Genomic DNA, 26,360 nt, shown 5'->3' on the forward strand with positions numbered 1-26,360 from the left:
ACAATGCTGAGAAGTGGCAATTACAGACATACTTGTCTTGTTTGTGATCTCAGGGAGGGAAAACATTCAGTCTTTTGCCATTAGGTATGATGTTAGCTGTGGGTTTTTACAAATGTCCTTTTAATAGGCCGAGGGAGTTCCCTTCTATTGAATTAGCTCAGTAATTTTTATCATTAAGGGGTATTGGATTTTGCAAATGATTTTTCTGCACCTATTAAAATGATTTTTGTTTTTGTTCTTTATTCTATTGTAGTGTATTACATGAACTGATTTTTGTAAGTTGAGACTATCTTGCATAGATCCCATTTGATGATGGCATATAATCCTTCTTGAATGTTAGTATATTGGCTGTTATTTTTTTTTTTGAGAATTTTTTTTTTTTTGTCTATACACATAAGATACTGGCCTGTAATTTTATTTTATTGTGATGTTTTCATCTGGTTTTGGCTTACAAGTAATGATAACCTAAAAGAATGAATTGGGAAGTATTCTCTTTAATTTTTATGAAAGAGTCTGTGAAGTACTGGTATTAATTCTTCTTTCAAGACTTGGTAGAATTCATGAGGGAAACCATGTAATACAGGGCTCTTCAAATTTTCTATTTCTTTTGGTGGGATGGGGGTTTGAACTCAGAGCTTCATGCTTGCAAAGCAGGCACTCTACTACTTTAGCCATACCTCCAGTACCCCATTTTGTTCTGGTTATTTTGGAGATGGGGAGGGAGGGTGTCTCTTGAACTATTTGCCTGGGCTGCCCTTGAACCACAATCCTCCTTATCTAAGCCTCCCAAGTAACTAGGATTATAGATATGAGCCACAAGTGACCAGCTTTTCTATTTCTTCTTGAGTCAGTGGCAACAGTTTGCGTCTTTCCTTCAACTTGTCCATTTCATCTAGCTTATTCAATTTATTGTCATACATTGTTTATGGTATTTTTGCCTTTGTAAGATTGGTTATAATATACCTTTCATTCTTGACCTTAGTAATTTGAGTATTTTTTGGTCAGTGTAACTAAAGTTTTGTCAGTTCTGTTATCTTTTCAAACAAACAACTTTAATTTTGTGGAATTTTTCTACTTTTTTCTTATCTTCTATTTTATCAATTTACATTGTAACCCTATTATTTCCTTTCACCTACCTGGTATGCAAGTAGTTTGGTCTTTTTCCAATGACTAAAGGTGAAAGTTTAGGTCATTGAGATACTTTTTTTTTTTTTTTTTTTAGAAACTTAAATATTAATAGCTATAAATGTACCTCTAACATTTATACATTCTCTTAAATTTTTAGAAAGAGTCTGTGAAGTCTCGCTGTAGCACAGACATTTGGTACATTGTTTCTTCATTTTCATTTGTCCCAAAGTATTTTTTAATTTCCTTTGTGATCTATTTAACTGACTGATTACTTAGAAGTATACAGCTTAATTTTCACATATTTTTAATTTTCCAGAACTTTCTTCCTGTTATTAATTTCTAATTTTATTTCATTGTGATTGAAGGATGTACCTTGTACAGTTTTAATCCTTTCTAAGTTAATGATGTTTTGGTTTTTCGGCAGTACTAGGGTTTGAATTCAGGGACTTGCCCTTGTGAAGAAGGCGCTCTACTACTAGAGCCCTCCCCCCAGACCTTTGTGTTTTATTTTTCAGGTAGGGTCTTGACATCTTCCTACCTACAGTCTCCTGGGTAGCTGGGATCACAGGTACTTACCATCCCATCTTATTGAGATGGGAGTCTCACTGGCCTCAAACCATGATCTTCCAGATGTTTGCCTCCTAAGTAACTGGGATTACAGGCATGAGCAACCACACATGCCCATCCTCAAGACTTTTAAAAATCTTAATAGCCCAGCAAATGGGCTATCCTGGAGAATGTTCATGACAGAATGTATATTCTAGTTGCTGGATGATGTTACCTCGTTGGCTGAACTAGTTTCCTAGTTCTAGTTAACTTAGAGTGCTGTTCAAGTCTTTGATTTCACAGCTGACATTCTGCTTAGTTCTACCTGTTTCTGAAAGCGGTATTAAGGTCTCCAACTACTGCAGAATAACTGTCTATTTCTGCCTTTAAATATCAGTTTTGCTTAGTATGTGTTCTCAGATGCACTTATTTAGCACCTGAGAAAAGAGCAAATATGTGTCTATACAGTTTATGTATTAACCCTCTTATTTACCTTCGTGATACACTATTGATTTATGCAGACTTAAGTTATCACGTAGTGTAATTTTCTTACTCCAATACAACTTTGGCCCCATCTACCTTCTTTGTGCAGTTGTCAAATATATTTGTATGTGTTCAACAATATAATTATAAATACATGGTTTTATGCAACTACTTTTTTAAATTAAGAAAAGGAACATCAATATGCATTTGTAGTCTTTTATAATTATATAACTACCTTTACTGTGTGTTAAGTGGTACTTTGTATGTGTACATGCACACATGTATGTTTTCAAATTACTAACTCACTTGTTTTCAACCTGAAGAAATTCCTTTGGGATTTCTCATAAGGTGGTGCTACTACTTAATTTTCACGGTTGTCTGCTAGTAATGAATTTTCTCAGTTTTTAAAAAAAATACAGAAATGTTTTTATTTAACCTTCATTTTTGGAGGGTGGTTTAGCGTGATAACTACATTCTTGGCAGTTTCTTCTTTCAGCACTTTGTCAGCCCACTGCTTTCTGGCCTCCACTATTTCTAATAAAAAATTAGCCATTAGTCTTATTGAGACACTCTTGGGCATCATTAGCCACTTTTCTTTTGCTACTTTCAACATTTTCTTTTTGCATTTTAGCATTTTTATTATGTATCTGGATGTAGGTCTGACTGAGTTTTTCTTACTTGGATTTTTTTGAGCATCTCAGATATATACATTAATTTTTGCATTAAATCTGTGTTATTTTCTGCCATTAAATTTTTTTTCCTGTTCCTTTTTCTTTTTTATCCCTTCTGGTATTCCTATTAATCATAACTTGGTGCACTATTTAAAACTATCTCACCTTATTCTGAAGCTCTGTTCATTTTTCTTTATTTTTTATGCTTAATGTTTATTGATCCTTCACTTTTTTTTTTTAATTCTTCTGCTAGTTCAAATCTACTGTGTTCTAGTGAATTTTTCATTTCAGTATTATACTCTTCAATTCCAGAAGGTGGCTTTTTTTTTTGTTTTGCGGTACTAGGGCTTGAACTCAGGGCCTTCATCTTGAGCCACTCCACGAGCCCTACTTTTTTTGTGAAGGGTTTTTCAAGATAGGGTCTTGCGGAACTATTTGCCTGGGCTGGCTTTAAACCACGATCCTCCTGATCTCTGCCTCCTGAGTAGCTAGGATTACAGGCGTGAACCACTGGTGCCCGGCAGAATTTGGCTCTTTTTAAAATTATTTCTTACCATTATTTAATCATCTATTTAATGAGACATTATCATCAAAATTTCCTTTAGTTCTTTAAGCGTAGTTTCCTTTAGTTCTTCCATAATTATAATGACTATTTTAAAGTCACTAGTAAATATCCTCTTTGGATCCTATCACAAGAAATATCTGCTGCATGTTTTCTTTTACGTATGGGTTGCACTTTCCTGTTTCAGTGTCTCATAATTTTTGTTTAAAACTGGACATTTGGGCTGGGGGCATGGCTCAAGTGGTAAAGTGCCTGCCTAGCAAATGTTGAGGCCCCAAGTTCAAATCCCAGTACCACCAAAAAAAAACAAAACATCTCACACACACAAAAAAAACCCACTGGACATTTTAGGTAATATATTGTAGCAATTCTGGACACTGTCTTCCCTTGTTTCTTTATGGCTTAGTATTGTCATTTGTTTAGTAACTTGACCTGACTATCTTAGACTAGTGAAGCCTTTAATATTGCATCTCAGAGAGTGCAGACTTGGGCATGCACAGTCTCCTTGGGGTGACATTTAGCAGACCTCACCAACTAGTTTTCCCTGATCTGTTCAGCTTTCTATTTCTCCTGGTAGCACACCCAGTTGTTAGGCTCCACTAAGTGCTGGAGAATGCTCCACTGTTTTTGATAATGTTCTGGAGCATAAACTGCTCCAAAGGGCAATTTGATCAAATTTGAGCATGGGCAACTTAACAATGAGGTTTGTTCTGACCTTAGCAGAACTCTTCTCTTTACTATCACTGTTCCTGATTCACTGGTGACAGAGCTGGCCTAATGTTTTAGTTGTTGCTCTTAAAAAGAGCTACCAGCCTCCTTTTATTTATTTACTACCAAATTTCCATTGTTTTTGAGACTATGCTTAGGTATAAACCTGCCCCAGATTCTGTTCTTACCAAGTGCCTCTCCTTTGGCAAAATCTCTCAGCACTACTGTGAGCAGGGTAAGCAGCATCTAGTCTTCTCAACCTACCTCTCCTGTTATGGAACCTCTGAATACAAGTAAGCTGAGGCAAGAGCTATAAGAGCCATAGCATTCTTGGTCCAAAGTACCTGATGTAGAGCTTCCACACTAATCCCCAAGAACTTGGGCTTTTCAACTTGGAGTTTGAGGGAATGAGAACAGCTTGTGGCCTAAACCTTCTAGTGAGATACCATATTCCTTGTTTGAAAGCTGAGAATTCCTGGGTTTGTACAATATGACCCCTTAGTGCTGGCAGAGTCAAATGCTTCAGGGGTGAGCATGTGACACAAGATAGGCCGGGAGTCTTACCAGGAAGCTGGAGCTGAAAGTAGGAGTCTACTCACTGATGAGGCTGCCTAGTTTCACCATGGGTACTGGCAGAAAAGGGCAGGATAGAACAAGAGAAAGGACTTAAAAAACATGCAGAAAGAAGAGACACAAAAGAACTCTCTGGATTCCTAATTATACTCTGATTATTGGTTCCAGTCAGTCCTTGAGACACAGCTGCCTCAAGTTCTGTGACAAAGCCGTTCTGCAATCTGGTCTACTGTGAGGGAGTTCAATGAGACTTCTGGAATTAGGTATCAAAAGAGTCTTAACAGTCCTAGTCTATGACCACCTTAAGGAAAATTCTACTTTCAGCAAATCTCAAATTAATCTTCCTTGGAAAAGAGGTAGAGAATATCTCTAGGGGCCCAAGAAAAAGCTCACCACTCAGGAAACCCACCAAATGTACCTTGACTGTGTTCAGACTCCTCATTGGCCACTCGCATCAGGGCGTCTAGCACCAAAGCATTGTCTAGCCATGTGTACCACTCCTCCAACTCCTGAAGGAAGCTGGCTGTGCCTGTTGACTCTGACACCTTTCGAGTTGCCAGTTTGCAAAGTCGCTCAACAAAGCCAGGAATGCTGAGAAGGGCCGCTGCCAGGGAGAGAACAAGAGAGGGAATTTTCAAAACAGAGACCAGCAAAATGAGCTCTAAAAATACCAACAGTTTGCATGATAGGAATGATTCTTTTTTTAAATGACTTTATTAGCATATAATAGTTGTATAGGGGGACACATTATAAAATTTACATATGTGTTTACAATATATCTTAGATTTACCCTCTTCATCATTCTCCCTCTTTCCTGCTCCCCCACTTCTTAGAACAATTTCAACAGGTTTCATTACTGCAGCTAGTTAGAGCTGCTCTTTTAAGATGAAATACTGCTAGGTGTGGTGACTCATGCCACTAATCCCAGCCACTCGGGAGGGGAAGATAAGGAGGATAATGGTTTGAGGCCAGCCTGGGAGAAAAGTTAGCAAGACCCCATATTTCAATCAATAAGCCAGGCCTGGTGTGCCTGTAATGCCAGGTATGGGAGAGGCCTCAGGTAGGTGGATCACAGCCTGAGGACTGCCCCAGGCAAAAAGGGAGAATCTATCTGAAAAATAAATAAATAAATAAATAAAGCAAAAAAGGGCTGGGAGTGTGGTTCAAGTTGTACTGAGTTCAAAACTCAATACTGACAAAATAAATAAGTAAAATAAATAAAGTGAAATGCCAAGCCAAGGTAAAAATAGTAACAAGAAACAAGTGTTCAATTTTAGCAGGTTCAGGGAAATTGGCTATTTATTGGTATGAATATAAATTAAAATAATCTTTATGTCCTAAATTTGTGTGTCTTTGAGTTAAAGGGCCATTTATGGGAAGATATCATAAGAAAATATTCACTTAGCCAGGCATGGTGGCAATGCACACCTGTAATCCCAGCACTCAGGAAGTTGAAGCAGAAAAATTACAAGATTGAGGCCAGCATGGGTTACATAGGGGGTTCCAGGCCAGCTTGGGCTCATACAGTGACATCCTGTCTCAAAAACCAAAACAGAAGAAAAGAAAATACTCACTGATGTAGTTATTGTTCAATAGCAGACTCTAAAATGACACACACCTTTACAGTGACTCAAAAAAGTTGTTTAAATTTAAAGAGAAAAAATTATAAAACGATATTGGATTAAGCTCATTTTCTTCAAAAATTTAAATTGCATTGCTTCTTTAAAATGCACACATAAAGACTGGAAGCAGGGCTGAGGGATATAGCTCAGTGGTAGATCACAAATCTAGTATATGTGAGGCTCTGGGTTTGATACCCAGCACTAAAAATTAAACTAAAAGGACACAAGCACATACACCAAGTTATTTACTGTGGCTGTTCCTGAGCAAGAGAAGATAAAATGCTCCCTTAAATACTACTTGTCTACTGTTTGTTTTTCAAATAATAAACATCTACAGAATAATCCACTCCATAGCCACAAAACATACATACATCTCAGCAGCCCATCAAACTTACTCCAAAACTGGTAACATTTTAGGACATAATACAAGTCTCAACAAATATAAGAAAGCTGAAATAATGTCCTGTTTTTTATTAGACCAAATGATACACCTCAAGAACAAGATAAACTCAAAATTAGGAGATGGAAAGAAATAATAAAGACCAGGAGAGAATTTAATAAAATGGAGACTACCAAAGAAACAGGGTAGGCTCTTTGAGAGGATAAACATTGAAAAACCCTTAACAAAATTAGCCAAAATAAAGAGGGAGAAGATATAAATAAATAAAATTAGAGGTGAAAAGAGGGATCTCACAAGAAATGCCAATCCAGAAGATCATTTTGGAATATTTTAAAAACTTATATCCCAATAAACCTAAAAAACCTAGAAGAAATGGATAAATTTCTAGATGCGTGACTTACCTAAATTGAACCAAGAGGATATAAACCTCTTAAACAGATCTATGATTGAAGTACTAAATAAGAAGTCTCCCAACAAAGAAAAGCCCAGTGCTGAATGGATTCACTACTGAATTCTACCAAATGTTTAAAAAACAACACCAATGCTCATAAAACTATCCCATACAACAGAAAGGAAAGTAATGCTAATAGAACATCCTGTGAAGCTAGTACCCTGATAGCAAAGATCACAATATCTGACTTCAAATTAAACTATAGAGCCATAGTAAAAACACAGTATGGTGCTAGCATAAAAACAGACACATACAACAATAATAGAGGATCCAGAAATAAGCCCACACAGCTAAAGCCATCTGATTCTGACAGAGAGGTCAAAAAATGTATGATGGGAAAAAGGCAGATTCTTTAACAAATGCTGTTGGGAAAACTGGACACCCACATGTAGAAGACTGAAACTAGATCCCAACTCTCACCTTGTATAAAAAATCAATTCAAAATGAATCAAAGATCTTAATGCAAGACGGAACTTTGAAACTACTATGGAAAACATGAGGAAAACACTTGAATATGCAGGCATAGGCAACAACTTTCTGAATAGGACTCCAATAGCTCAGGAATCAAGATCAAGATCAATTCAATAAGATCAAGAATTGACAAATGAAACTGCGTCACATTAAAAAGCTTCTGCACATCAAGGAAACAATTGCCAGAATGAAGAGACAGCCTGCAGAATGAAAGAGAAATCTGCCAGCTGCTCATCAGGTAAGAGAGTAATATCCAGAATATATGAAGAGCTCAAAAAACTAAACACCAAAAGAATAATGCAGTCAATAAATAGGTAAATGAATTGAACAATTCTCAAAATGACTAATAAATACATGAAAAAATGTCCCACATCCCTAGACACAGAAAAAATGCAAATCACCATGACACTGAGAATCCATTTCAAACTAGTCAGAATATCAATCATCAAGAAAACAAACAACACATGCTGAAGAGGATGTGAGGAAAAAGGAATCCTTATGTACTGTGGGTGGGAATGTAAAATAGTGCAGCCACTTTGGAAATCAGTATGGAGGTTCCTCAGAAAACTAAAAATAGAACTACAACTACAATATGACTGTGTTGCACCACTCTTCAGTATGTATCTAACGGAGCATAAGTCAGCATACAATAGAGGCACCTGCACATCCATGTTTATCGCAGCACTATTCACAATAGTCAAGTTATGGAGTCAGTCTAGGTGCCCAACAACAATAAATGGATAAAGAAAATATGGTATATATAAACAATGGAGTATTAATTAGCCATTAAAAATAATGAAATTATGTTGTTTGCAGGAAAAGAGATGGGACTCAAAAATATTTATGTTGAGCAAGATAGACTCAAAAAGTCAAATATTGCATGTTTTTGCTCATATGTAGAATCTTAGACCTAAAATGACAGTAATAATGGGACATGAATGTGAAAAGGGAATATCTGGCAGGGGGAACCAGTGGTGGATGGGAGAGGGAGAAGAGGGTACTGGGGGTGAACATTATCAAAGCACATTATGAAGATAGCATAATGGAGCTCACTAAATACTGTTTAATAAAGGGGGGGCTGGGGTTGTGGCTTAAGTAGTGCAGAGCCTGCCTAGCAAGCATAAGACCCTGAGTTCAAACCCCAGTACTGCCAAATATATATATATTTTCATATCCAGGATAAATCCAGAGAGACAGAAAGCAGATTGGTGGTTACCAAGAGTTGAGGGGAGGAAGTAATAAGTCACTGCTTAATGTGTACAGGGTTTTTTTCTAGAGTGATGAAAACACTGTGCAAATAAAGCGGGTATTTATACAACATCTAACTATGCTGAATGCCACTGAATTGTCCACTTTAAAATGGTTAATTTTATGTTTATCTCAATAAAAAAATATATTGACATAGGGTTTTTTTTGGAGATACCATTGTTTTTTGGGTTTTGTTTTATTTTTTTATTTATGAGCTTGGCAAATACCAAGAAATTTGGAAATGTCTGGTATTGTTAAGTGTGTAGTGGCAACAAGTGGGGCGACTAACTGGTAATTTCTTTGGAGGTTTAATCTATCGAAATTTAAAAGTACAAATACCTGCACATCGTATGCCATTATACAAGGTTGTTACTTGTAGGGACAAAGACTTGAAATAAACCAAATTTCCATCAATAGGCACTTGGTTAAATAAACTATGGTATGTAAAAATACTATGGAGGTTTAAGAAGGAATTGCATAATTTTACATGTATTAGAATGAAATGCTTTGAAAGATAAAGTCAAAAAAGACAGGTGGAATGGTACATTTGTACAAATAGAAAGGAATCCATTTCTTTCCCTTTGTTACCCCATGCTGGGAATGTATAGAATATCTCTGTAAGGAGACTAGGTTACTACAGGGAAGGAGACAAACCTTTTACTGTATACCTGTTATTCCTTTTGTACTGTTTGAATTTTTTTTTTTAATCTTAGGTATGTATTACTTTCTCTAAAAATTAAATAGAACTGTTTGGACATCTTTACCTAGATGGATTTTTATTTTTACACCTTTTACTCCAGCATAAACAGCTCTAGTTCCTTCCAGGGTAGTTTGGAAGACCATGTCTTCCAGTGTCTTCCACATGGCTGCACACTGAACATGCTCCTTCAGGTGTGACCTACCATAAGACTTTGACTTCTCACCTAGATTCTTAAGCTTTTGTGCATCACTTATTTCTTGAAATGCCAAGGAAAGCTATGGACCCTCTTCCCAGAAAAATCACAAACTGAATTATACTCAGCAGTTTATATACAATCTCAGGGGCTGGCACTAAAGCATCATACAGTCCTTGTAATTCCTACAGCTTTATAAATAGTTATTACACTTTATTGGTTAATGTTAAACTAGTTGACAACTAAATCACACACAACTTCTGAGAATTTCTGCAGAAGCAGACTTCTCTCTCATTTGTCAGAATATCAGTATTTGTTGAAACATCTGGCAGGTGAGGGCAAACTTTCCATTTTTATGTGTTAAATAAATCAGCCCTTCTTAGCTGTTACTTATACAGTAACAATTATCTAATAATTACCTATGGCTTCATCTCCATCTCTGACTAAAATCTGGAAAGACCTTTTTTTCCATAGGTGGAGCCATTTTCTCTCTCTCTTTTTTCTCTGGCAACACGGGAATTTGAACTCAGGGCCTCACGCTTACTAGGCTCTTACTGCTTGAGCCACTCTGCCAGCAGGACCACTGTTTCCCATCTGAATCATAAGAACAACTGAGAATCTCAAAACAGATTATCATATTCATTACCTGAGCTCCAGGAAGACAGCATAAATCATTATTTTGCTGGACAAGAAAACCAGTTGACATAGTTTATTAGAAACAACATAAAAACTTTTTGGCAACATCCTACATAAATCCCTTTCTGTACTACTATGGATGGAATTGTATACCCTCCTATTCCCCTGAAGTCATATATTGAAGTCCTATCTCCGAATGTGACTATATTTGGAGACAGGGCCTTTAGGGAGATGAATAAGTTTAAATGAGATCATAAGTGAGGGACTTTAAACCAAGAGGAGTGTCCTTACCAGAACAGAAGGAGACACCATAGAGCTGTCTCTCCTTGTATATATGCAGAAAAGGTCATGTGAGGATATAATAAGGAGGCCATGTGCAAGCTGCCTCACCAGGAATCAATACTCACAGCACTTTGATCTTGGACTTCTAGCTTCCAGAACTGGGAGAAAATAAATTTCTGCTATTTAAGTACTTAACAGACACAAAATATTGTTTTCAGAGGATTAAGAGGGCTACAGTGGGATAGTCATGGTTTCCTATTGCATTTTATTATTTTACCTGTTTTATGCTTTTTTGTCTTAACCCCACAGTAAATAGCAAATAGTTTAATTTCTGAATTTGTAGCTATTAATGTTCAAGAACTAGTTTTACAGATAAATAAATGATTGAGCTAAAAAGACGAATCATCTATACTGTTATGCCAGGTCAGATGTACCTACTTAGTTGCCCCAAAACCTGCTCAGGTCAGGACACTTCATCAAGAGAACACAGTTTTTTTACTACTGAAAAGAAATAAATTGGGTAGACTAGTTAGGGTTTTTCTTTTTTTCTTTTTAAGTAATTTATATGTTCACATGGTTCTAAATAAATAACATGTAAAAGTAGTCCCACTGACACTAACTACTGTTACCTGCTTCCTCCTAGCAGGTAACCACTTTAGGTTTCTTATGTATCCTTTCAATTTCTTTACGTGTATTGGATGTAAGCAAATATATGGCCTTTTTTCCCCTAATACAAAAGTATCATGTATATATATATATTTAAAAAAAAAAAAAGCATGTCATACACATTGTTCTGTATTTTTACTTTTTTTTTTTTTTTTTCAGTGCTGGGGATTGAACCCAGGGCCATGTGCATGCTAGACAAGTGGTCTACCACTGTAGACCACTTGTAGAACCATATCCCTAGTTCTACATTTTCCTTTTAATCATAATATGTCTTAGAGGTTTTTCTATGCTAGTACACAGAGATCCTCTTCATTTTTTTTAAATTGGATGATTTTTCATTAAATATTCTATAAATTAAGCAGTCTCTTGTTGAAGAACATTTGGAGAGTTTCTAGTCTTTTGTTACCAGAATGGTGTAATGAATAACCTTGGTATCCATCATATCTGTAAGATAAAGGCCCAGAGAGGCTTAGTAGGTTAAAAGATATATGCATTTGTAATGCTGATAAATAGTGGGAGCTGTTAAAGATTTGAACTCATTTAAAAATCTGATGAGAGCTATAGACCTTGATCCTCCCCAAATAAAAAGCAAAGATACACATAGATTTTACATACTCTAAGTGGACCCTAAAAGCCCTTCACACATCAGTCTCTACAGATATTGAAAGAACTAGATGATTTTGGAAAGGTCTCAGAGCTATGACCTCAAAATTCTGAGATCCTAGAGACTTTACCTTGGTTGATTTCAGCTGCAGAAGGCCCCAAACTCAAGCTTTTCTTCTGCTGAGCATTTTTGGCAAGAAGAGTGTGCTTGTCATCATTGCCTGTATCCATCTCTGAAATGGTGACAGCCAGAATCCGGCAGAAATTAGCAAGCTGTTGCTGATCAAAATTGGATACTAAGGAACTCAGATTGGGAACTTCATCTAGTCGTATCATTTCCTAAGGAAGACACAAATAAAACATTCCCTATGCTCAATTCATTCAAGAGATTGTATGTGTCCTTCTGCATTTCCTCCAAAATGGGACTCAGTAGTGAGACCACTTAAGTTCAAATCCCAGTTATGGAATCTCTTTACTTGCTAGCTGTAAGATGGGACTAAACCTACCTCATAGAATTAGTCTAAGTGTTAAAACTTATTCTTTGAGTACCACTGTTCCCATTGTATTTTGCCTATTAAAAAAGAAAGCCTACCACTCATGGGTTTTTTTTTTTTGCTGTTGTTTGTTTTGGTGGTATTGGGGTTTGAACTAAAGGCCTTACACTTGGTAGCCAAGCCCCCTGCCTTTTTTGCTTTCATTATTTTTCCACACAGTTATTTTTCTTGCATTTTTTACAGGTCTAGACCACAATTCTCCTACTAATGCCTCCTAGTAGTCATCATTATAGGAATGAACTCCCACACCTGTTTTTGTTAAGATGAGGTCTTACTTTTTGCCTAGGCTCAAACTACAATTTTTCCACTCATGTTTTAGAATCATAATCACTATTCTTGCTGTAGACTTTTTTGTTAAGAAATAAAACATTTCAAACATAGCTAAAGGTCTCTGCATTCGTACACAGCTACATTCCCTTTTTTCTCCTTAAAGGGAACCATTATTTTGAACTTTCTGTTGATTATTCCCAGGGCATGTTTTTATTCTTACAACTATTTCCATTTAACTATATGGTATTGTTCTGCATGCAATGTGTACCTTACTTTTGACTCAACATTGAGACTTATGTACACTCATCTAAGGAGCCTCACTCTCATTATTTTTTCAATTGTTCCTGACAATTGTTCTCTTTTTTATGTATACTTAGATGAAGTACAACTTTGCACTATTAGACAATGCTGCAGTGACCATTCCTCCAGGTGCTCCTTATGCACGTGACCATTATCTACAGTACACAAGAACAGGTGTTCTTGCCTTTTGATCATAGTAGAAATATTTCCAAAGTTTCAAAATTAACAGTTACCCTATATCAAGTTAAGGAATTTTCCTTCTGTTTCTAGTTGCTATGGTTTCAAATGATTTGCACTTCACCAAATGTTCAAATATTGTGAACTTGGTCCCAGGTGGTGCTATGGAAGTGTGGAAAATTTAAGAGGTGGCGCCTACTGGAGGAAGTCCTTAGGACATTGGGGGTGTCCCCTCAAAAGGCGGTTCTCTCTTGCACACACTCCCAATATCGCTACCTGCCATGTGGTGATGCAGCTACCCTGTGCTATGCCATCTGGACTTTGAAGCTCCAGAACTGTTAGCTAAATAAATCTCTTTCTCCTCATAAGTAGGCTGTGTCAGGTATTTCATTTTAATTAACAAAAAGTTAACACACTAGCTTTTACTATGGGTGAGTATTAAAGTTTTTGAAATGCCTTTCATTTTATTATAATTTCTCTTAAAATCTACAAATGTGTGTATACATGAACTTTCCTCATTTTAAGTCATCCTTGTGTTCCTCAGATACTACCTGCTATCCTTCATCCTACTAATTTAACTTCCACTGGATCATTATTTTTCTATCACTGCACATAACATAAATTTGTAATTATTTGTTCTTACATCCATTTCCCAAATAATCTGACATTGCTTTGAGGAAGGGACAGGACTTATTTTTTCTAATGTACAGCACTTAGCAGTGAAGGAATCAGTAGATGTGCCCAAAACAAGCAAATAATTCTTGGATGTTTTCATGAATCTCACAGCTCTCTATTTTTGGTAATGGAGGAAGACAGTAGCTGATTCCACCTTTGTCTTTCCTTTCCCATTATTATTAGAAATTGTGACATTGAGCTCATCAGTTCCTCTACCCCTATGTAACTAAATGTACGGGTCCTAAACCAGGTCCCGCCATCCCTAAGCCCACTTCTTTTTATGTTTGAATTTGTATTTAATATTTGATACATACAACAAAATGAATCACAGTAGGCACCTTCCCTGTTTCATCTCTCTGCCTATCAGAGCTGACGACTGCTATTGTTTATTATTGCTTTGCCACTAAATATCTTTATCATACATAGGATCTGTATTTATTTTAGAGCTTTATGAAAATGACATACTATCTATAGTCGCTTGCAATTGGCTTCTATCACTCAATCGTTAATACAGCAAGTTTATTTCTAATACTTTATAATATTCCATTGTGTGAAGAGACAGAATTATTTTTAGTTTTTGGCTCTGAAACAATGATGTTCTTATATGTTACTTGATGCACATATAGAAAAGTTCTTTTGGGGCAGTAGCTTCCAATGATCAAGAATAAGAAATGTATTTTCCACCATGACTCAAAAACGTATGTGGGAATGTAAATATGTACACATACATATATACATGCACACACTCACACATTTATATGTATATGAATCAAAGAAAAGTGTCTTCAAACAATATACTTACATGATATACTTTGCTCTTTTCCATTTCATTGATAGTCACTAATTTTACAATTCTCCTAGGTTTAATGTACTGTTTTCATTTTTAAGAATCACTGTTCTAGGACTGAGCCTCCCCACAACAGTGCTCAGGCACAGGTTACAGATGACCCACAGTGAAATACTGACACCCACAGACCCTGAGGGAGAACTTCCCTAGTTGCTGTCCACAGGATATATGCATGCTCAAGTATAAATCCAAAAGATGTAGAAACATATTTTGCAGATAAAAAAATTTGCAGTATGTGTTTCCACTCATACACATTCTCACCAACATTTGCTCTCTCTCCCCATCACTATGGTATGGGATTTGCATTCTCTGTTTACCAGTGACATTAGATACCCTCTCATATTTATGGCCCATTTCTTTCTCTTCTGTGAAATGCTTCTTCATATCACTACTCATTTTTTGACTAGGCTAGCTGTTTTTTTTTATGCTGATTTATAAAAATTCTTGATAAATTTGTTTGTTGTACAAATTATAAACTCATTTTCTTTCTCTTCTGTGAAATGCTTCTTCATATCACTACTCATTTTTTGACTAGGCTGTCTTTTTTATGCTGATTTATAAAAATTCTTGATAAATTTGTTTGTTGTACAAATTATAAACTCATTTTCCTAGTTTGTGGTATATGTTTCCATTTTCTATGGTGTCAATTCCCCTTGCAAACCACACCAAGGTGCACAGAAGTACAATAGGACCTGTTACCATTTTTGGCTACATGGAAAGGAATGAGAGGACATCAGGATCCTGTGGGAAAAGTTGAGAAGGAGCAATCACTGCCTCCTATGCTGAGACTACCAAGAAGTAGTCATGGAGGCCTCCTCTCACACACTGGCTAGAGCACACAATTATTGGAAAAATAACAAAGCCTTTTTATCAAAGGGCACAAAGGGTCTGTCTGGGGCCTGCACATATCTTCAATGTCTCCCTAGGGACAATGGGCCACTTGTGCAGCTTCTGCCTCAGTGATGATAAGCAAGGCCTGGACAAAGTGTAGCAGAAAGACAGCCATGAAAGCTGGGGTGATCATAATGTATTAGAGTACCCCCTTCTCTGCAACAGCAACCTTGAGGAGGCTGTTCACCAGCAGGAGGAAGAAATCTGCCTATTAGGAACTAACATAGAGGCTTGGGATAGAGAAAGACTGGGGAAGTTAGCGCCGGATCCTAACAAGCATTACACCAAAGTTCTAACATAGTGAGCTTTTCTCTAACAGAAGTCTATGTATGTATTTTGGGGGTGGAAGGGGCATATAAGATTTTAATTTGGTGTTTTTATTTTTATCATATTTATTAAATGTCCACCTTATGACGAAGTGGAAGGGTTTAAATATTCACATTTTATCTCTGCGGTGGTGTCAACTAACCAACTTTAATTGAAGACTAATGAGAAAAAAAACAGAAGTAGATTAAATAAGCAAAGGCCAAACATTACTACCAGAAGGAATAAAGGTTTCACAGCAGATCAAATACAGAAAACTGGTTCGAGAGTGGAGTCACACACAGCACACAACAGAACAGGTATGCTAAAAAGAATGTGTACCATAATAATTAGAGGGGCAGCAAAGGAATGCTAACCATGACATTAAGTTCACCAAGTCAATTTGAACTTTTGAGCTTCATTACTATATTGATTTCAAGTTATGTATTTATTCAGGTTTCAAATTGATGAAAGATGTGTTAGTATAAGGTATATAACCTAGTTTTATCAAAGTAATGCAAAAAAAAAAATTATTCAGGTTTCAGACATCCTCCTCTCATTTGGTCAGCCACCTGCTGGAAGACAGAGCTTACCTTTTTAACACCCAAAATATCTTCAATGAGGGTTGCTGTTTGTAAGAACGTTTTCTTACTTGTCATCAGTGTAAACAGGAAGATCACAAAATCATTCTTTTCTGCCAAGCGCTTTGTAACTCCCTCCGTCTGTCAAAGGGAGAGGGGAGAAAAGGTAGAACATATTGGTTGTGATCACAAAATAAAAATGAAGAGCAAAACACTGCTTCCAAGGCAATTCTACCTTGGAAAACTGGAATGAACCAATGAATCTGAGATGTCATGGTTTAACTATGGGGAACACCTGCACACTCCCCAGCTGTGGAACAAAAAGCCTTCTGGCATTCAGACTGCACAACAGTGAGACATTTTAGAGTGGAGAATGAGAAAAAGGCAGGAGATGGTAGCCTCAGTTGGACTGTAAAGCCTAAGCCCCCTAATGTCTCCACATTAGAGAACAAAGCAATGTCACTGGAACAAAACTGGGTCATTCCACCTAGAACCCAACCAGAGTAAAATCTTAACAAATGAGGTAATGCTTTCTAGAAGGGCTGAGTAAGAGTTCTGCAGGCTAGTCTCAAATGTGAAACCCAACAGTGTTCAAAGCATGGTTTTTAAGGGTCAGGTCCAAGTTGGAGCAAATAATTTCTAACCTTTGGACCGCCACTTCTTCATCTGTAAAATGGTTATCTCAAAAGTCTTTGAGATTTGGTGAGCTGATGCATGCAAACATTGCCAAAACAGTAAGTCTCTTATTTAGTCATTATGCTACAATTAAAGCGATCATCTTGGAGAAATCAAAAACCTTCAAGTTTCCTTTGCTAGTTAATTAAGTTCCACTCTTCTTTTTTTTGGGGGGGGAGGGAAGATTGGGGTTTGAACTCAGGGTTTTGCACTTGCAAAGTAGGTGCTCTACTGCTTGAGCCATACCTCCAGTTTAAGTTCCACTCTTCTGACCGATATTAAAAGATCCTTCAAACAGGTGCAAGGTATCTGTCAGGGACATTCCCTCCAAGACTTTTCTTATGTGGGGGTCAGGCTGAATGACTTCCTGTTAACACTCATGCACCCAGGGGCTTTTCATACTTCTACATTTCATTATTCCTTTTGGGAATACCTCCACCAACTTTGTGTCTGTCAGCACCATTTAGAATATAAGAACAACATAAATGTCTGCTAATATGGAACACATAAATCCAATATGCTATACCTACATTATGGATTATACCATTAAAAATAATGTAGCTAATCTTTACGATTTTTGTAGAACACAAAAGCTGGCCATGAAATGGTGCTTATACACATACTAAAATACATAGGAAAAAAGTCTGAAAGTATTTGTAGCAAATTGCTGGTGATTGTTTAACTTGGTTAATGGATCACACAATTTATACTCTGTATTTTATCTATATTTGCTAATTTTTAAAGAACATGGTTTGTTATTTATGAAGTAAATTAATATCAAAGACAGGAATGGGCAAGCCTATCAACTCTCCTGCATGAAATCTTCCCTAACTACTCTATACACATGCACTGTTCTTCCTCTGAAGTCTCAACGTACCTGGTCTGTCCCTGTCCAGATATTTTACCATACCCTGACCCTCATCCCATTAATTTTGAGCTATATGATGGAGGAAGTCTATCTTATTCACCCTTGTATCTATGGTATCTAGCAGTAATCCTGGAACATGGCAGGTATTGATCAAAAATCGGTTTATAGAGTAAAAAACAAAGGTATGAAAAAAATAAAGATCAAGAATTTGGATTTAAGAGGCTAGGTGTGGATAATGTCTGTAATCCTAGCTACTCCGGAGGCAGAGATTGAGAGGATTGTGGTTGGAGGTCAGCCTGGGCAAAAAGTTAGCAAGACTCCATCACAGTTAATAAAAGCTGGGCATGGTGGTATGTGCCTGTCATCCTTGCTACAGAAGATTCATAAATAGGATTGTGACCCAGACAAGTTTGGGCATAAACAGGAGACCCTACCTCAAAGAAAATAAAAGCAAAAAGGAATAGGGGCAAGGCTCAGGAGGTAGAGCACCTACCTAGAATCCTCACAAGCATGAGACAAACCCCAGTACAGCCAAACAAACAAACAAAGAATTTGGATGTAAAACTGCAATTTTAAGCTGAGTATGGTGGCACACACATGTAATCCCAGCACTCAGGAGGCCGAGGCAAGAGGATAGAAAGTTCTGGGGCAGCCTAGTTCCCAGGTTATCTAGTTCGACCCTGTTTCAAAAAACAACCAAAAACAAAAACAAAACTGCAGTGTTTCTAACTTAACTCAAATGCACACATACACACCCCCCTCACCCTCCTTGGGACAACCAGAGTTTAGTGGCTTAGTGGCTTTGATACTTCCTCATTCTTTTAAGCCTCTAAACCAAAAAAACTCAAGTCAGATTGCGACAAACATGACTTCTCTTTAAAGTATACAATCAGTCTTGTGGAATAGGTCACTGGTAAAACACTTGCCTACCATGCTTGAGTCCCTGGGTTCAATCCCCAGCAAGTGAAGAGAGAAAAAAACAAACAAACAAAAAAACCACAGCTTGGTTGACTCCCAAGCTAAGAAATGTTTTATAAGATGTGTCAATCAAATTTAATTTTCAAAGTGAAGGCATCAATAAAAATGTGGTGATATATAAATCTTTAAGGATCACAACATTAAATAGGACACTGACAGAAAAAAGAAGTCTCAGTCTGACTTTGTAATTAATTAACGTCTCATTTCTATTCTTCAGCATGGTGTTATCACATCAAAAAAAAAAAAAACTTCCCAAACCACATTCAGCATCTAAATGGCTATGAGATGTGATCGAGAATTGATTCAAGCTTAACTAAAACAAGCAGAAGTTCAGAAATTCACTCCCAGCATGTGCACCTGCGCGCGCGCGCGCGCGCACACACACACACACACACACACACACACACACACACACACACACACACACCACTACACAGAAGAAAAGACAAATTTACCATTTTCTCAAAGTTTAAAAATGTATCTCTAGGCCAGGCCTACTTGAGAGGCAGAGATCAGGAAGATCATGGTTCAAGGACAGCCAGGACAGAAAATTAGTGAGGCCCCATCTCAACCAAGAAAAACCTAGGCACAGTGGTGAATATCTGTCATCCCAGCTAAACTGGAAGCATGAATAGAAGAATCTCAGTCCAGACCATGAGACCCTGTTCAAAAAAAAAACAACTAAAGCAAAAAGGTCTGGGGACGTGCCTCAAGTTGTACAATACTTGCCTAGCATGTATGAGGCCCAGAGTTCAATTCCCTATACCAGCAAAAAAAAAGGATCACTGGCTCAGTGATAGAGCACTTACCTATGTGCATGAGGCCCTGAACTAGGATCCCTAACACTGCAACATACAGCACACACACACACACCTATCTATCTTTAGACTGTCAAATATGCAATCCTATTGCTTTTTACTCCTGACCACCTTACTCTTCAATTTATCAAAGTCCTACTCTTTCTAGACACTGGCCCTTCTAGAAAGCCTTCACAATCAGTAATATCTATCTTAAAAGCCACATACATCCTTTCCTTTATATATGAGTTGTTAACTGAAACCTTAATCTCTAAAGCAATATACAATGCATTTTTCTGGGGTTTTTCATGATATTTAACACAGGGTCTAGACCTAGTATCTACCTAGAATCTGAATCAAGAGCTGCAAACTAGCATCAACAGATCAAGTTTTACCTGGCCAATAGTACTTTTTATAATTTTGAATTTAAACATCTTTAGGCAAGGTGTGCTTATTCTAGGCTAGTCACAATTTACAAGTCCCACTCCAACATGGGTAATTTCAAACATTACCTGTTTTCCACCTGATCCTGGAGGCACTGGTGTCTGCAACTTTAAGAGCTGCAGGTTCTCTAGCTAATTTGGAACTAAGCCAGATCAGCAGAATTGGGCCATATTATCCTACACTCTTAAGAATTTTTTTTTTAGCTAAACATCGATCTACCATTTGATCCAGCAATACCACTCTTGGGGATATACCCAAAAGACTGTGACACAGGTTACTCCAGAGGCACTTGCACACCCATGATTACTGCGGCACTATTCACAATAGCAAAGTTATGGAAACAGCCAAGATGCCCCAGCAATGACGAATGGATTAAGAAAATGTGGTATCTATGCACAATGGAATTTTATGCAGCCATGAAGAAGAACGAAATGTTATCATTCGCTGGTAAATGGATGGAATTGGAGAACATCATTCTGAGTGAGGTTAGCCTGGCCCAAAAGACCAAAAATCCTATGTTCTCCCTCATATGTGGACATTAGATCAAGGGCAAACACAACAAGGGGATTGGACTATGAGCACATGATAAAAGCGAGAGCACACAAGGAAGGGGTGAGGATAGGTAAGACACCTAAAAAATTAGCTAGCATTTGTTGCCCTTAACGCAGAGAAACTAAAGCAGATACCTTAAAAGCAACTGAGGCCAATAGGAAAAGGGGAACAGGTACTAGAGAAAAGGTTAGATCAAAAAGAATTAACCTAGAAGGTAACACCCACGCACAGGAAATCAATGTGAGTCAATGCCCTGTATAGCTATCCTTATCTCAACCAGCAAAAACCCTTGTTCCTTCCTATTATGGCTTATACTCTCTCTACAACAAAATTAGAAATAAGGGCAAAATAGTTTCTGCTGGGTATTGAGGGGGTGGGGGGGAGAGGGAGGGGGCGGAGTGGGTGGTAAGGGAGGGGGTGGGGGCATGGGGGAGAAATGACCCAAGCCTTGTATGCACATATGAATAATAAAAGAAAAAAAAAAGAATTTTTTTTTTTAATGAACTGTTTTACTAGACTGTGACTAATTAACGTCAGGTATTACAATTTAAAAACAGCCTCATAAAACAAATGACTACATGCAAGTTAATGATGAAGTCATATATATGTATGTATGGATGGATGGATCTATCTATCTATGGACTATTTCTTACTGGCTTTAGTTGTAAGAATAGTTGTAAATTTCTTGAACAATTAAGTTTTTTATCTTAATGATCTGTGCCTATCTGTGCCACCAGCTATACACATGGCTATAGAGCACTTGAAATGTGGCTAGTCCAAACTGAGATGTGCTCTGGGTATTAAAAATTCATAAATGGATCTTGAAAGCTTAGTACATAAAAGAATGAAAAAACTTCCTTAATAATTAACTAGAGGGCTGGTGAAGTGGCTCAGGTGGTAGAGCATCAGCCTAGCAAGCAAGAGGCCCTGAGTTCAAACCCCAGTACCACACACACAAAAAACTGATTATATGTTGCATAATATTCTTGATACATGTTTTAAATAAAATATAATATTAAAATTAATTTCATCCTATTTTTTCTTACTTTTTAAAAAATATAACTACAAAGAAATTTTAAATAACCAAAATGGTTTGCATATTTCTACTGTTCTGTAGAACAGTATTTCTACATTTCTCTATTTGTGTTGGTGCTAAGAAGCTTAATCCCAAAATTGTGCCCCATCTATAGTAGAGATGATTTTATGGTCTGCATTTTTTATATCACCCCAGATTGTATATTACGTTCCCACCCTTGTTCATCCTTTTCTTTCTTACATACTGCTAAGTTTATAATCTTGATAGACTTTACATACTCCCCACAAGATGCCCAAAATCTGCCAGGTATGGTGATAGATATGTATAATGTCAGTTCTCAGGAGGATGAGGCAGAAGGATTGCAAGTTCCAGGCGAGCCTGAGTTACATAATAAGATCCTATATCAAAAACCAAAAAAGGGCTGGCGGAGTGGTTAGCAAGCATGAGGTCCTGAGTTCCACCAAAAAAAAAGAAAAGAAATGGAGTTAAATGTTTCTTTTTAACTTCCATATCATATGGCTTTCACTTAAACAACATCATTTGTCTCATTCAGCAATATATTATAACTCACTACTTATACGTTTACCATACAGTAAGTTCCTAAAAGACAGGTACTGTGTTTAAAAAAAACTAATGTTTACATATTGCTTTACAAAGTGAATTCACATCGCTTATCTCATTTAGTTCTCACAACAACCCTATGATTACTAACTGTACTCAATGGATAAGAAACTAAGGCTCAGGGAAATGTCCTAAACTAAGGTCCAGAATATAAAAAAATCAACTTCTAACATTAAGCACTCTGCTTTTTTTCCCTATCAAATCGCTTCCTTTATTCCCTATTCTTCCTGGATCAGTGGTCAACCTGGTAGAGTGTCTACTCAATAGATGGGTAGGGCTTCCGGTTCTTGTTTTATTTTCTAAGAAGGAAAATAAAGGAACAGGCATAAAGGAGCTAAAGAACACAAGACACTCTGCCAATACTTGTCATCCTTAGACAAGTAATTCCTCAGTTTCTGCTTATACACCTTCAGTGGATACTGAAACAGCCTTGGCTCCTAATAATTACTCTAAAAATTCTGCTTCCCCATTACTTCTGTTAGTCCCAATTCTCACACACACATAAAATGAGTCCAATTTCCTCAAATGTGTGAAGACATTTCTTAAGTCTGCCACCCCCACTCAAATGTTCCCTTCTTAACCATTAGAGATGTGGCAGGGAAATTAATGGTGCCTCAATGGCAGGGGTACTTACGCAAACACAGGTATTATACAGAATGCTCAAGCAGTCCTTGGACATTTCATCACTTACTGAAAAGGAAGAGGAAAAATACTATTTTTCTCATTGAAAAGATAATGTAACATTATTACCCTTTTTTTTTTTTTTTTCTGCAATGCTGAGGTTTAAACTCAGGGCTTGTGCTTGCAAGATAGGCGCTCTACCCTGAGCTATACCACCAGCCCCATTATTACATCTTTTGAACATAAGAAGTATTACAATTCCTTCCAGGGCAATTACTTTTCTCCAATCTCTGTACACCAAATATTTTCAGGGTCTATAAGAACCTACAAACCATTTTCTTACTGTACTCCCCAGTCTTCATCATTTCGACCTGTTGTGCTGCCACTTAATAAAAGCATTTTTCCTTTGTGTCTTGTTTAGGATATATCCAGGGCTTGGTGGGGTTTTTTTGTTTTGTTTTTTTTCTCTATTTAGATATACTACAAATAAGTATCTTAACATATGTGCATAGCCTCTTTATGCCTGTATTGAATTTTCAAAAACAGAAGTACTAGAATCCAAAGCATAAACATCTTGATTGCTCATTATAAATCTCCATTGAAAGTTCTGCTACAAACAAGGATACCACTTTTATTACAAACTCACCAACTGGATATTTTATTTAATTTTTGTTGTAGTAATCTTTGATGGCAAATGGCCTTTAATAGTTGACCTACTACTAATTCTAATAAAGAACTCACTACTTTGCTGTGTGCAGAAGAGGACAATAGCATAAAAAAATGAAACTTAATTGCATAATCCCCAAACTAGGAGATGATAAAACTAAGCATAAGCCACAGACCAGGTGTTTTGTATGGCATTACTTTAATTTAAAAATTGTTTCCATATAGGCCAGGTGTGGTGGCGCAAACCTATAATCCCAGCTACAGAGGAGGCAGCGATTGGGAGGATCATGGTTTAAGGCAAGGTCACACAAAAAGTTAGTGGGACTTCTATGTCAATCAACAGTTGGGTGTGGTGGCACACTCCTGTTATCAAACTATGCAGGAAGCAAAAAGAGGACTGTGGTCCAGGCCACCTAGGCAAAAACCCAAAATGTTATCCCAAAACTAACTAAGGGATGGGGGACTGTTTCAAGTGGCAGAGCACCTACTTAGCAAGCACAAGACCCTGAGTTCAAACCCCAGTACTGAAGAAAAAAAAAAAAAAAACTGCTTCCATTCACTCCTGTATGCTGCCATAAACTCTAAAGTGCTGGGTCTTCCTCTGAGATCCCAATGAGCAGCCCTGTCACACTTGCTTGACCAAAGGAGTTCTCTCATTTGAAGACAATGCAGGTGCCCTGTTTCCTTCATTATTACCTCTCAACCTATTTGATTTGCTTTATTTATTTAATGATTTCACAACAAGGTAGAACACCAGATATCTCAGTATTTTTAAACTTTTATTTTCAAAGGGAGTTGGAATTCATGCACTCATCACATATTCGTTCAGCATGTATTCTAAAGCAGACAGTAGCAAGTAAATAAAAAAAGATGAGGCCTTAGCACTCACACAACCTGTAAACCTAGTAGGTGGAAGACAGAATAAGCAAGTGCACCAACAAGCCATTAGAAGATGCTACTTGCTGTCAGAGTAGATAGAACACATGAAGGACTAACATACAGCACAAAACTGAGATAATAAAGATGACTACCAACTCTAGTAACCACTACTGAGGCCTTATACAGTATGCCGTATTGATGTTAGTGACTAAAATTGTCAAAAATTTTAAAAACATATAAACACGATGTTTGTAGAAGCACAGTCATCAAATGTTAATTGAGGTGATTCCTAGCTTTTAATAACAGAATGCAGTATACTTATTTTTAAAAAATTAAATATTGAGTATGTAAAAACAATATTTGTAGTATTTAAGTTATAAAGAGTAACAGAGGGCTGGCGGAGTGGCTCAAGCAGTAGAGCACCTACCTAGCAAGCATAAGGCCCTGAGTTCAAAGCCCAGTACCAACAAAAACAACAACAAAAAGAACTGCAGTTCTACCGGGCACCAGTGCCTCATGCCTATAATCCTAGTTACTCAGGAGGCAAAGAGAGCAGGAGGATTGCAGCTCAAAGCCAGCCCAGGCAAATAGTTCTGCGAGACCCTATCTCAAAAAAAAAAAAACCCGTCACAAAAAAAAGGGCTGGTGGAGTGGCTCAAGGTGTAGGCCCTGAGTTCAAGCCCCAGTACTGAGGAAAAAAAAAAAGAGTAACAGAATAATACCTATATACCCACCATGCAGATGAAAGAACTGTGCACTGCCAAAACACTTTGGTAATGACTGAACTTTTACAAAGAGCACATATCACCCTTGTAAGAAAAATCTAAGAGTTTTTTTTAAATAAATAAATAAAACAGTGATCTTACCAGGGTATTCCTTACTCTCTCAGCTAGCTACATATATGAAGTAAGAATTTCCTAAGAAAACATAAAAGCTGGACCAAAGGACTATTAGGAAATACAAAGATTCCATTCTTTTTCCCCAGTGGTTTACATGCTTTTTCTTTGAAAACACTAGATCTGTATTTTGACCCAGTATGAATGAATGAAGAGAGCTATTTAGTTGGGGATGGAAAGAGCAACCTGTAGTTGTTAAGAGTCAGGAAGGTGAAGAATAGGGCACCGTGACCATATTGGCATACTGGGAAATGAGGACCAATACCTGACAAATATACTTACTTTTTAGTTTCTGTCCCCGGGTAGAGATTGTAGGCCTCATAAGAATTTCTACAAGGAGCTATTAAAAAAAAAAAAAAAAAAGATAAAAATCTTCAAAATTAATTCAAAGCACAACTTATAATCTTTACCATGAAAATCCATTATCCCAGTAGCGGTCACAGTACTGAAAGATTCTCTTTTAGAATGAAGGCAGTAAAGTCCAATGAAAGGAGCACTGTGACCAGAGTAGGAAATCTGAGTTCTAGCTCAACCAGTTCAGCCACTTATTCTCCATGCAAAATTAGGCAAGTCAATGCCCCTACTTGGACCTCAACTTTCTCATTTTTAAAAATGAGTAAATTGGATTAGTTAATCTCTGGGATCCAATGTGGCTTTAATTTTTTAAAAACTGAAAAACATTATTACTACTATGATTCTTCTTCTTAAAGAACATTTGTGTGAGTTTATTTAAAAACAAAAAGGCCTCAGTAAAAATAAATAAATAAGTAAATAAGTAAGAAAATA

At 37.0% G+C, this 26,360-nt stretch overlaps 1 protein-coding gene across 3 annotated transcripts in view; it reads right to left on the minus strand.

Moving 5' to 3' along the window:
* Trpc4ap (transient receptor potential cation channel subfamily C member 4 associated protein) overlaps positions 1 to 26,360 on the minus strand; it is a 94,750-nt gene that overhangs the window by 39,885 nt on the left and 28,505 nt on the right. For 2 of the 3 annotated variants that reach the window (XM_020177790.2, XM_020177789.2), the window contains exons 4-8: positions 25,857 to 25,914; positions 23,147 to 23,202; positions 16,554 to 16,682; positions 12,075 to 12,282; positions 5,090 to 5,275 (exon numbers count right to left, since the gene is read on the minus strand). In XM_020177790.2, the coding sequence (XP_020033379.1) occupies positions 5,090 to 5,275; positions 12,075 to 12,282; positions 16,554 to 16,682; positions 23,147 to 23,202; positions 25,857 to 25,914 (637 nt within the window). Of the gene's footprint in view, positions 1 to 5,080; positions 5,276 to 12,074; positions 12,283 to 16,553; positions 16,683 to 23,146; positions 23,203 to 25,856; positions 25,915 to 26,360 lie in introns of all 3 variants that reach the window. The other variant, XM_020177788.2, reaches the window with a different exon arrangement.

The sequence above is a fragment of the Castor canadensis genome, chromosome 5 (assembly GCF_047511655.1).
Source record: "Castor canadensis chromosome 5, mCasCan1.hap1v2, whole genome shotgun sequence".
NCBI classification, from domain to species: domain Eukaryota; kingdom Metazoa; phylum Chordata; class Mammalia; order Rodentia; family Castoridae; genus Castor; species Castor canadensis.